The sequence below is a fragment of the Rhipicephalus microplus genome, chromosome 4, assembly GCF_043290135.1.
Source record: "Rhipicephalus microplus isolate Deutch F79 chromosome 4, USDA_Rmic, whole genome shotgun sequence".
NCBI classification, from domain to species: domain Eukaryota; kingdom Metazoa; phylum Arthropoda; class Arachnida; order Ixodida; family Ixodidae; genus Rhipicephalus; species Rhipicephalus microplus.
The window spans coordinates 62,006,236-62,017,756 of record NC_134703.1 but is presented as its reverse complement, the minus strand read 5'-3'; the positions used below and the strand labels follow the sequence as shown (position 1 = coordinate 62,017,756).

Below are 11,521 nucleotides of genomic sequence, written 5' to 3'. Positions count from 1 at the left end.
TCTTGTTGTTCGTTCAAACTCAAGCATAAATGATAAAGCATCTAAATAATGCATTTGAGAACTTCTTTCTAAACGCAGGTTTAGTAAGATGCTTCCTACTGTTAGTATATGTTGCATTTGAACAAGTGATTATTTAGAAACAGTATTTAAATCCTAGGTTATGAGTGGAAGCATGCGTTTTTTTCAAACACCGGTGTTACCTGTGCAATGTTGAAAGAAGCAGTCGAAAGTGCTTTAGTGTCGCTGTCCGTTTTTGCCTTCCACTGTTGTCTAGGCCAACAATATGCGAGAGGGAACTAACTGCAGATGCAGTTGTAAATGCTGTGTTGTGTGTGGAAGTTTCAAAGCAGTTAGAAGGCTAAGGTGCTAAATTGTCAGTGTCATTCTGCTAATTAATCTGCCCTGAGAAAGCTTAGCGCATCATGATTCAGCCCATGATGACGAGAAATTAGATGTGTTAAGACAAAAAATTAAACATCGGGATTGCAATGGTGAGTTTTACCAGCGATGACTGAACACAGTTCTACTGGCATTGCTATGACCTCAACATGCAAAGATAAGCCAGGCGATGCTCGCATGTCGTGCGGCGCCCTTCTATTTCACGTTCAGTCAAGATATTAAACCTTGCGAGTGCGTTCCCTCATGCTGCATAGGAGCGCACTGAGTAAAATAGTCAACTTTGGAGGTTAATTTCTTATTACTGTCATGGTTGACATGCAAGTACTCTAATGTAAATTTCCCATGCTTTTTAATTTTGAAATTATGACTATCAAATTCCAAGTGACTGTGAACATTTCCAATGAGCTGTACCATACTTTTTATGCCTGAATTGGATGGCACTTTGTTTAAATCATTTCTGCGATTGTGAAAAAATGTTTATGTATTTGAAAAAGTTTACTAACAATTTTTTTGCATCATTAGTTAATAGCTATTTAATCATCTAGAGCCTCTACTTGCTGCATGGAATCGATCCTGTAAAGTTAAGGTAAGCATGTGTGGTAAATTTTGTGGCAGAGTAAGAAGTTTGCTGACAATGCAATTGAGAGCTTATTAGTTATACATCCATGACAGGAATAGCAGCTTACTGATGTTATTGAAGGGAAGGCTGAATAATGAATACATATGTCAACTGCTAAGTTACGGGGTCAAAAAAAGCTTAAAAAGTATGAAAAGAAATTGAAAAAGAAGTCAACATAACTAAGATAATGTTAACACGAAGAAACATCAAGTCAGCAGTATTAGTGAGAAAAGAATTGCCAGTATCCAACATCCCGGTGGATATTTGGGATATGAAGCAGAGTTGTTCATTTCTTGTAATTTACAAAGCCGGTTATTTATTTGTTGGGATTAACACAAGAGGAGGATAACACTGTTGAGGGCAGAAGAAACCTTAACAATTAGAGACAATGTGAAAACATTGCAGGAGGAAAATAGCTAGCACGTGACGAGAGTGATTCACTACCCCTGGAAAAGAGCAATTGTGCTGCATCAGGCTTATGCAGGCCGATTGTGATTGTAGTCTTTCAGCTTGCCATGAAAGCTCTGCAGAAACAATGACGATTCACTGTTGAGGTAGCAGCAGGGCAGGCAAGCTTAGCATAAGCATGCTACTGTACTAAGCAAGCTTCACGACTTGACAAGTGCTGCTTTCATTTTATTTTTGCACTCGTGTAATTTAAATAAGGTACTTGTTACACTTGTTCAGTAGAACTCTGCTAGTACATTCCTTACTCATAAGTTATATTGGTTACGATGTTTCTGAAGCCTATGAGAAGGCAGCAGGTTTGTGTCGCATGTCATCTGTACATTACGACGATGTGTTAGGTTCTACTGCAATCGTTAGCCGATTTTTTATGTTGTAGTGTGTCTTGTGGGATCAAGGTGTCGGGTGGCCTTTTCAAGCACATGTGCTTAATTTGTTAATTTATTCGCATCTTTGGTTTCTCTGCTTCCTTCAAACGTTGTACAATGTTCAGAGCGGTCTTGTTGTGTCAGCGTTCTATCGTTTTGTAGATGCAAGCTTCTGAGATTACAATGTTTTACTGGCGAGATGTGGGCACTCAAACTCATTTTTTATCACGCAAATCTAGCATCACCATTGCTGTTGAGCATCACTTTTGGGCAGTGTCATGTGTTTTATTGGAAATTCCTGATGTGCTATCTTTTAATTCTAATGCATGAAAAGGCCCACCTTGGTGCATTTACAAAGAGATCTGACCTATTGGCACTACTTTATTTTTTTTATATGTATCGATTCAAATGCAGTTATTTTAATAAAGGAGTTACAGTTGTGTGCTTTGTTTCTGTGGTTCTTGTATAGATTTTTCACGAAACAACTTGGTGAAAATTTATTAGCACTACTGATACCCATAAAAATTTTTAGGAGCAACAACTCTCACAGTCTCTGGGAGAAGTAGTATTTTAAACTTGTTAAAAATGTTTTAGATGCATAGCGCATTTTAAAGGGGTCCAAAAATATGATTTTAATGTTTCATGAAAGCCAGCCTGCTTGTTAGATGTAACTACAAAGACTGCATCTGCATTTTGCACAAAACACTCGTTACCAGTGAAAGAGAGGCTCGTTACTTCCTTTATGCCTCAGATTTTCGAGGTTTGCTCAAAAGTCTAAGAGGAATAACGGGAGTAGCCATCCACACTCTCATTGGTACGTAATGCATGTTTTGTGCAAGGTCTGGGAGACTGAAATGCAGCACTCGGCAGTAGCTGAGGCCTCGCAAACACAGTGGACAGGACTGCTAACTGATGTGGACTGAGCACTCTGTGTGGCTTATTCTCCAAAAGCCTTACATTTCTTTGCACCGTCCTTACCTTGCTAAAGCCGCACGTGTTACCTGGCCAATAATATATGTGCATAGTACATGAATTGTTGGCCAAGTGAAACGTGCGGCTTTAGGAAAAAAAAGACTGCCCAAATAAAGGTGCGCCCCTTGAAAATAAGCCACGCAGAGTGCTCTGAAACAGGTTCACAGGTGGGAAACAACCGCCAGGCCTGCACGGAAAGGGCAGTACAGTCACAGCGAAAGCTGGAAGAATGCCATTTCTAGAACTCTTTGCAAACTCTGTTGGGGCTACTAATACAAATACGCTAGCAAGGTACTCACTGCTACATTAACTGATTTAGTGGCTGATGACGATGAATTATGGCTGAGCTCTTTGTGATGGGTTGGAAGCATTTAATGACCCACTAGTTACGTCCTTTATATTGTGCGACGCTTGGTTACATGATTCGCCTTCTGCGACGCCTGGTTGCTATTTTGCTCTTTTACCCCGACATATTACGTATGTTAACGTGGTTCCTTCCCGACATAACACTTGTACAACGTGTATGTGCGCAGCTTTGCACACCAGCATGGCTTTGTGGTAGAATGCCGGGCAGCTACGGAGAGGGCCCAGGTTTGAACCCCGTTTGATCCAGGATGTTCTTTCTTATTTCGCGCAAGAGCGGTTACGGACTCCGGCGGCTGCGGACAACTACGGCACCCTTGTTGTGATCTCGTAACAGCTCTCGCTGTAAGACTTCAAAGCAGCAGCAAATACGGTGCTGCTGCCTTTGTTCTACTGTAACCCATGATCGAACAACACTCGGGAGCAAAAAAAAGCAGCTTCAGTGTAGCTTATTTACAACTTCCAAATGTTGCTTTTTTGTGCGCTTAAACATGAATATGTGGGTTTGAATACTGGCAATGGTGGGTGTCCTTGTACCTAAATTGGGGTGCACATTAAAGAATTAAAGGTGCTCAAAATAGATCCCAAAGTTCCCCATTGCGGGGTGCCTTGTGTTTATTTAATTGTTCAGGATAAATAAAACCAAAGAAGTGCATTGAACTTCAATCGTCTATTTGCAAAAAAAAAAAAAAATTAAGTTTGCTACTAAACAGATCTCCTGTCCAATGAAAAGTTCTTCTGTTGGCAGACCCACCAGTGTGTTCCTTATTAAACATCAAAGACTTGACACCAGTGAGCACCAATAGTGAGTGGACCCTTATCGTGATGAAATAATTCATAACTGCAATGCACAAGATTAAACATGCATAAATGAGTAAATGGTTGAATGAGCGATTGGACCATGCTATATCTATGCTAAATATGCTGCTGTGATCAACTTTCAACTAGTGACAGGCTGCTACCTGTTTCGAGGCTCACGCAATATAATGGAAAAGTTCAAAGGGTAACAGAAAGGTCAATTTGCAATGTTATGAATGTGTTAAGCGCACGTGACTCCACCTTGGCTCAATATTCCGAAGCAAAGCAAAAATAAGCCACTGCTGTGAAAAAGACATCACACATATAATCTAAACTTGACATTTAGTGTTTGAAGGTCTACAGCAAGCTAGCTAGAGTCGGTTGGTTTTGTCGGTGATCTCGTGCTGCCCGCATGCCCATGCGGTTTGAATCTTTCCGGGAAGAACTCTTGAAGTGTCGCCTCCTGCTCTGGAAAAAGAGCTTCTACTGGCAATTTCTCGAAGGGCACTTCCGTACCTTCATCAACTCGCACAGCCTTGCCAACGTGTTGGATCCGAAAGGGGACCATGCCTTTGTCCACCTTGTTCACCTGTTTAAAGAAGGCAAGGTCAAACATGCAGGAACGATTTCGTTCTTTCTTCTCGAACGGCCTCCAAGCCACCTCTGATATTTTCTAAACATTTCGGATGGAGTGTATTGTAGACAACAGCGAAACGAGTTGAGGCCATATTTCGATCACTGGACGCAACTCCACTATTGCGGCACCGCTATCACAGCTACGTGTTTTATCTCGTGCACAAAGCAATGCCCAAACTAATATCAAGCTTCCAGGCGGTTTAGGGGCCCCATAAGGTTTCAGAACATAGGAAAATTATCAATACCCATAAAAAATTAGCAGAACAAAAATGCTGCAACTCACTATAGAAACAGCAGGCTCTGTAAACAGGCTTAGAGCACGAGCCTCTGAGCATTTTCGCATTAAGCATGCTATCTACAGCATGAAATGAAAAGCATAAATTTTTTACTTATGATCACATACTACTGTATTGGCTGAAGAGCAAATTATGTCTATTTACGAATTGCCCCATGGGCAATACTATATAGAGGAGAAAGGGAGAAAACATTTTTTAGTACTGACATTTGAGAGTGAGAAAAGCACGATGCAGAGACAAGTTCCCACGACAACTACGGGGGAGCAGGTTTTAGTAGGTACGTGTAGAAAAACCTCCCTCATCTACACTATTGATGGAAGTACCAGGGAAGCTAAATTTCGAGTCTTTGAGCATCTTTTTTCCTTACTTCGTGGTGAACATGTTGTACTATTACATTACGTGGAAAACAAACCACCACCTAATATCATACATCACAGCGTGCCATTGAAGTAGTACTGATGTCTACCGTAAGCCAACTGTGCCTGACAAGGCCCTCCTAACTTGCGAGTGTAAACATTTTGCTTACATAAATGGTGGCAAAGAACACCTTGTTCTCTTTTCCAGCATAGTCTGGTCCAGTAATGGGTGTTTCAGGAAGCTCTATGGCCTCCTCTGGTATAGTAATACCCTGAAAAATAATGCCATGAACTATATTTGCACTGACAATGAAATTCCTCTTACACTTGGATGTATAATTTTCATGTATTAGCATGTAAATATAAGGACTGTTTTTTTTCTCTCAAAAGCTCATCAAGATATTCAGTAATCGACCACTTACACAAAAAGGACATCACTACACAGAAGGAAATGCAAGAAGATAGTTCATTAATCTGCATTAGGTTGATTTTTTTCGTAGCCAAATCTCTTGACCAAATCACAAGCCGAGGCATGCTGAGAACAGAACTGACCGCTTGTCGAAGGGCAATCCTAAGATGCCATGGCTCCACCGTCCATCCTTCATCCCTGTTCATGGGAAGTCTGATGATTGTAGATTTCAGCATGCGAATCATCTGGCAAAACAATGGGAATAATTAGAATACAGTTCAGTCATAATGCTGCTAATCTATGCGTCTTGTTACAAAGGCGTAGAACCATTGCAGTATACATCACTGCCCACTTCAGGATCTTTTTCTTCACTTAGCATTTCATAGTAGCGAACTGCACTCAGGTTCCGTCCCGGATGCTACTGTGAAATGCATGGGAGTAAATTAACGAGAGGCCACTGATCAGTTAAATAACCAACAACCCTGCTTACTGCTTCAGCAGCAGTGTTATTAATATTTTTTGCAAGATTTCCATATCTACACTGTACATTGTGGCTACCATAGTTTAGGGTAGAAGTGCACAAATTTGAAGCATTACATAATTTACAAACATGTAAACATTTACTGGGAGCCTAGTTTCAACACCATTACAATCCATCAAGTCCAATTCAGCATTTACATTTAGTGCACTTGTCTGGGATGTAATCTTGCAGATAAAACTTAACTTAATGTTTTACTTACCACCGGAGAAGTACGGGTACTGAACACTGGACCCAAGTCTTCTGTTTTCTGCAGACAAATTAATTAGCCAGTGAAAAATAAATAAACTACTACTTCAACTCCCGCAATACACATCCTCAGCCTGTTTTTAGCCAATGTCACAAATATTGAACCAGCAGACAATAAAATTAAAATATTTGCACAAAAAATGTGGACTTCTCCTCGCACAGGAAGCTTACGCATGCACTGTCTCAACGACACCTTACATGCAACCTATTTAAAGCAAGGAAGCTAAGACAGTAGAGACACAATAAGAATTGCATATGAGTGATACGCATGTCGTATTTATGCAGGAGAGGAGACAGATGACTTACCACCCTCATTTTCTCACGGAGTTTCAAATTTTCTGGTGTGGCGTACATGGCCAATCCTGGGACAATCAAGTGCGACAGACCGTAAAATGGCCTCACAGACACGACGTCCCATTTGTTCCCAAGCCCTGGAAGAAATATTCTATAAGATATAGAGGAATGCATTCGGCTCTGTTCAGACATGTATTCTTTTTTTCTTTATTTTCCATCAAAGTTGTGGTGCTTAGTTGTTATCTAGAGCTGCACTAAATTAGTACACTACTTTTACAATGCCCACCCCCTCCCCCAATTATTTTCCTATGATATAGCGTTCGTCCATAGCTTGACAGGAAAAACAAAAGGCATCAGACCAAAACACAAAAAGGGGGGAGTGAGTGAACTGGTGGCGTCGCACCAAGTTCCTGCACCCTCTCGCTATATTATGATAAATTTTGAAAGCATCAACAGGGGTATGCAAATACTAGAGTTCTTAATTCGAATTAAATAAAAACTAACCAAGTAATTGGGCTTGACTTTCAAATAGCTAGTACTCAAAGTTTTGTATAATTCATATTTGGATATCTTGTGCAACAGAAGCCAATGGTGCGGTTTAGATAGGGTCAGGTGACTAACACTAACATTGTTACAGCAGGCTTTTTTTTTTAAATCACCGATAGCTTAGTTCGAAACTGAGCCCATGTTTATTTTATAAGAGATTGTAATTTTTTCACATAAAAAAAAACATGCACGGAAAAGCTGACGAGCCCTTCACAACTTCATTCCCGAAACGTAAAAATGCGGACTTCTTGAGTATCCCAGTCGCATATGCCGCAAGCGACATAAAATGTCTCAATTTCGACCCACAGAACCTTCATGGTTTCACAAGTGAAAATTTTTTCACACCGTGCGGTCACTGCTGCCACAGTGCACCACTCATCGAGAAACACTTGTCGGTACGGTGTCAGTTAAAACCCTGCTGTGAATGGGCGCCCGAAGGCTTTTTGGGCCGAGGGCACTCATGACATTGCTCTTTCTTTAAATCTTCAATAAAATCTCTATTCGATTCTCCGAGATAACATTGCACTATTTGTACATCTCTACTAATCAGGCAAGGTTAATTTTACGTCAAATAAATATTAACCGCAGTTTAATCAATAGCAGGCGTTCTCAAGCACGTTGGTGCCAGAGAGCCCTGCTAAGCTACATTAAGCGCTAAGGACACCCCCCCTCCCCCCGACGAACTTTCTTCATTTTTCATTTTTATTTTCAATAAATTAAAATTAAAAATCTGTGCTGCAAAAAACTTTCAGAGTACGCTCTATATCTGGCATTCTTTCTCATGTTGAATGATGCACAATCTTGTCTAGAGGGCTAAGCGTAGCGGGCAGCGTGTGCGGAACCAACGGTGGTAGTGGGCAAACGAGCGTAGCAGAGGTGGGGTACTTATTTCAAATAGCCAAAATGCGCATGGTGGTAGTATAAGGCCCCCGAGATATAAGCCATCGCGAGTCCCATTTTTTGGAGCCTGGCTGGCTACAAACTGAGGGAAACTTCTAGACGCCTAAACTACCACAGGAAGAAAGACATGCAGAAAAAGAGCGTCAACTTTCAACTGATTTACTTGCAGGAGAAACGCAAAAAATATACAGCCGCACCACACATGCGCAAAGCACACTGCATCACCTAGTCACAAGACCACAAATAAAAACTGAGGGCATTCAAAATGCATATTTAATCAAGCAACAAACACAAAAATGAAACTCAGACATGCGCAAAACTATTGACGTGTCACACGTGTCAACTACTGACGTGTCAATAGCTACAAACTGCTGGCGGGATTTATTGTGCAGCTCGCACATTTCTGTTACGCACTGAGATGTGCTTTTGATGGTTGGGCGTGAGTAATGGAGGTTCCCTAGATCGATCACACCTCGGGATCGCCATCTAATTGAGTTCAGTGAGCAAATGCAGAACCAGGGAAAATTTATCAGTGGCTTGTGAAACCCCAAGGAGGAACCTGCGAAACATGAAACCCACTTCGAAAAACATCTGATATAAAGGACTTAATTTTGGGAGTGTGAGTATTAACACGATCCTAATAAGAGAAAAATATCAGTATACCGTACGTATTACTTGAAAGTGTTTAAGTCTGAATTCTAAGAGAAAAAATGTCGTCGAAAGATGACAGTCCTCTGTCTGGGAAGCACTGCATGAGATATGGATGCCATCTGGCAGTGCCATCAGGAAACATGAGCTTGTGCAGAACCAAGGGGCCACTGCGAGGTGGCAGCACCATGTTGTCAGCAGAGCGCTTTTTCGTGCATGTCATTGTATTTTCAGCGAAGCTCAAGAAATGCCCGCTTTTCCGTGCACAGCAATGCACTTTCAGTGTAGCGTAAGGAACACTTGGGTATTTAGAATTGCAAATCTATGTGTAAAGAAACACACCGCCTAATACTTATGTATTGACGTTACATCTCAGATACGTCTAATATTGGCTTTTTGATAAATAATGTTCACAACAATGAATGCACCCACTAGATCAAGATGGCTGGGTGTTGAGCAAGTGCTTAAACTTTGGCCGGGGGTGGGGGGCTGAATCATCACAGACATACAGACCAATAATCCTGCACTTAAATATCCCAAGAGACTATCCTTTTTAAAAATATGGGAGTTTAGTTTTTAATGACCTTCTCTCCTAGTAACAAACCTCTCACGGCAACACTTACAAAAGGCGTACTTAGAGAGAATAGAAATAGCAGTGTGAGCTCATTTATTTATTTCTCATCGACTGCCTAAAAACCACACATAACAACACGCATTTGGATAACCAAAACATTAGTCAATTGTTCTGTAACTATTTCAACTGTCAGGTAAAAACTTGAAAGGCAAGCCAAGTTCACAACTTGTGGCAAGCTAAGTGCAAAAATTCACAACTTGTGCACTTAGACCATTTACCAAAGCTACCAACTTCCAAATTTATCTAGTTAGTTCAGCAGAACCATGGAGGTTTAAAAAATGTGCACCGAGTCACCTTCAACAAACTGCGTCAGAATGACATCAATGTTTGGTTTTTTCCTATTTTCCGTCTCTTCTTCGCAGACGTAGATGTAGTTCTCTTTTGTCAAGGATCGAGGCTTTTTGTACCAGGTCTTCGACAGAAGGGGATGGACAACTCGCCTGAGTATCTGGGTTGCCTGAAGAAGAAGAACAAGGATATGTTTTGATGGCAATGCCCAATTTTATATAATCTCTCCGTCAATTAGCAGTGTCGGCTTGTTGGCCCATTCCTATATAAATATTGTGCCAAGATCACAATTGATGATGATCTTCCAGCAGCTAATCAGCATGCCTTTCAATGTGAGTAATTTCGAGAATTTCAACCAACTTTCAACCAGAGATACTTTCAACTAGCTTCCACTGACACTCATCACAGTGTTATACAGTCACTTTTGATTTCAAATCGGGCCTGATGCCAATTGCATTTCTCTGTTGTGATTGGCTTGTCTACGCAAGCTGCAGAATGAAGCCCACCAACGTCGAGAAATGTGATGCTGATGGGGCTTTGTTGCAGCCATCAGTGCACCTTGTGGCACTGCTATGAGCCACTTCGAGGCTCCTTCGAGATTGGGCTTCAAAAACGAAACTATGACATTTTCCAGTGTCGTGTGAGCTGAGCGAAACAGAGGGCATGAAGCGATTTATTGTGGTTGAGCAAGGAATGCCACTCGAGCCAACGCTTTAACCAGTGCAGTTGTCTTCCTTTGCCCTGGTAGAGAAAAGACATACGGCTGAAACACTGGCTTTGTGACACTTTCTAGTTAAATCAGTGATCTGCGAGCAACGAGGTCTACGAAATCTTGCGATACACAGGAGCTACCAGGATGTTAGAGAAGGCGATCGTTTATTAGTCACTTTTTTCTACGGCTTGCCCAACTTTTTTTTAAAGAAAATCTTTCAAAGCGTTGGTCGCAGTATACCGTTGCACATACAGCTTTTATCACAAGAGTTATCATTATTATTATTTTTTTTTCACGCAGTTTGCTAAGACGTCTTGGTTTCGAGCTGGTCTCGTACAAGCCGCACTTCCGTCTGTTGATTTATTGATTCTAATTTAGTTGATCGTATTGATCTTTTCTTAAAAAGTACCGGCTATTCACCAGAACTTCGATAAATCTGATTGACTCATTCGCGAGCGGTAACAGAATATCAAAAGCATTTTTATTTCTTTGTAGCTGGCCCATAGTGTACAACTTACCCTTACTTCCTGGTGGAGTGGTGATCGAAGGTTTCTTAATAAACTCAGACTCGCGGAAGATGTTTTCAGCATTTTGGCTCGGATGCTGCCAAGTAAAGAGAGCAAATATTCGCGATTCCTACTAGCACAGGCGAACAAGCTAGCATCGCTCTTCTAACCACATTATAATTTTGCTGCTTATTTAAGGAACGTTGTACTTGAACAATGTTCAAAACACCCTAATCATGCACCGTGAACTGCGCGCACAGTGGTGTCGTTTTTTTAATTAAACTGGTCTCAAAGATCTTTTAGTTTGTTTCACCGAAACTCCATGGTTTCACTGCAATATCCGAACGCACACGGCCGCCTGCATTGGCGTTCCCAACAAATAAGCTGTTTCTGCTAAATTTAGAGAACAAAATTAACACTTCATTGCTCAAAACACGAACGAAAAAATACAAATAAAATATTGTAAGAAAAACTATATAAAACATTGTGAAATTGTTTTGTTATTTTAAGTTTACGTCTCAATGT

At 40.9% G+C, this 11,521-nt stretch overlaps 1 protein-coding gene across 1 annotated transcript; it reads right to left on the bottom strand.

The window, feature by feature from the left end:
• Positions 1-4,309: 4,309 nt before the first annotated feature.
• mRpL9 (mitochondrial ribosomal protein L9) lies at positions 4,310-11,328 on the bottom strand. The gene is made up of 7 exons (XM_037423026.2): positions 11,009-11,328; positions 9,785-9,947; positions 6,775-6,899; positions 6,422-6,469; positions 5,825-5,926; positions 5,443-5,544; positions 4,310-4,573 (listed from the first exon to the last, which is right to left on the bottom strand). Exons 1-7 carry the CDS (start codon positions 11,078-11,080, stop codon positions 4,352-4,354), a joined length of 834 nt encoding a protein of 277 aa, XP_037278923.2. The 5' UTR covers positions 11,081-11,328; the 3' UTR covers positions 4,310-4,351.
• Between the last annotated feature and the right edge of the window lie 193 nt (positions 11,329-11,521).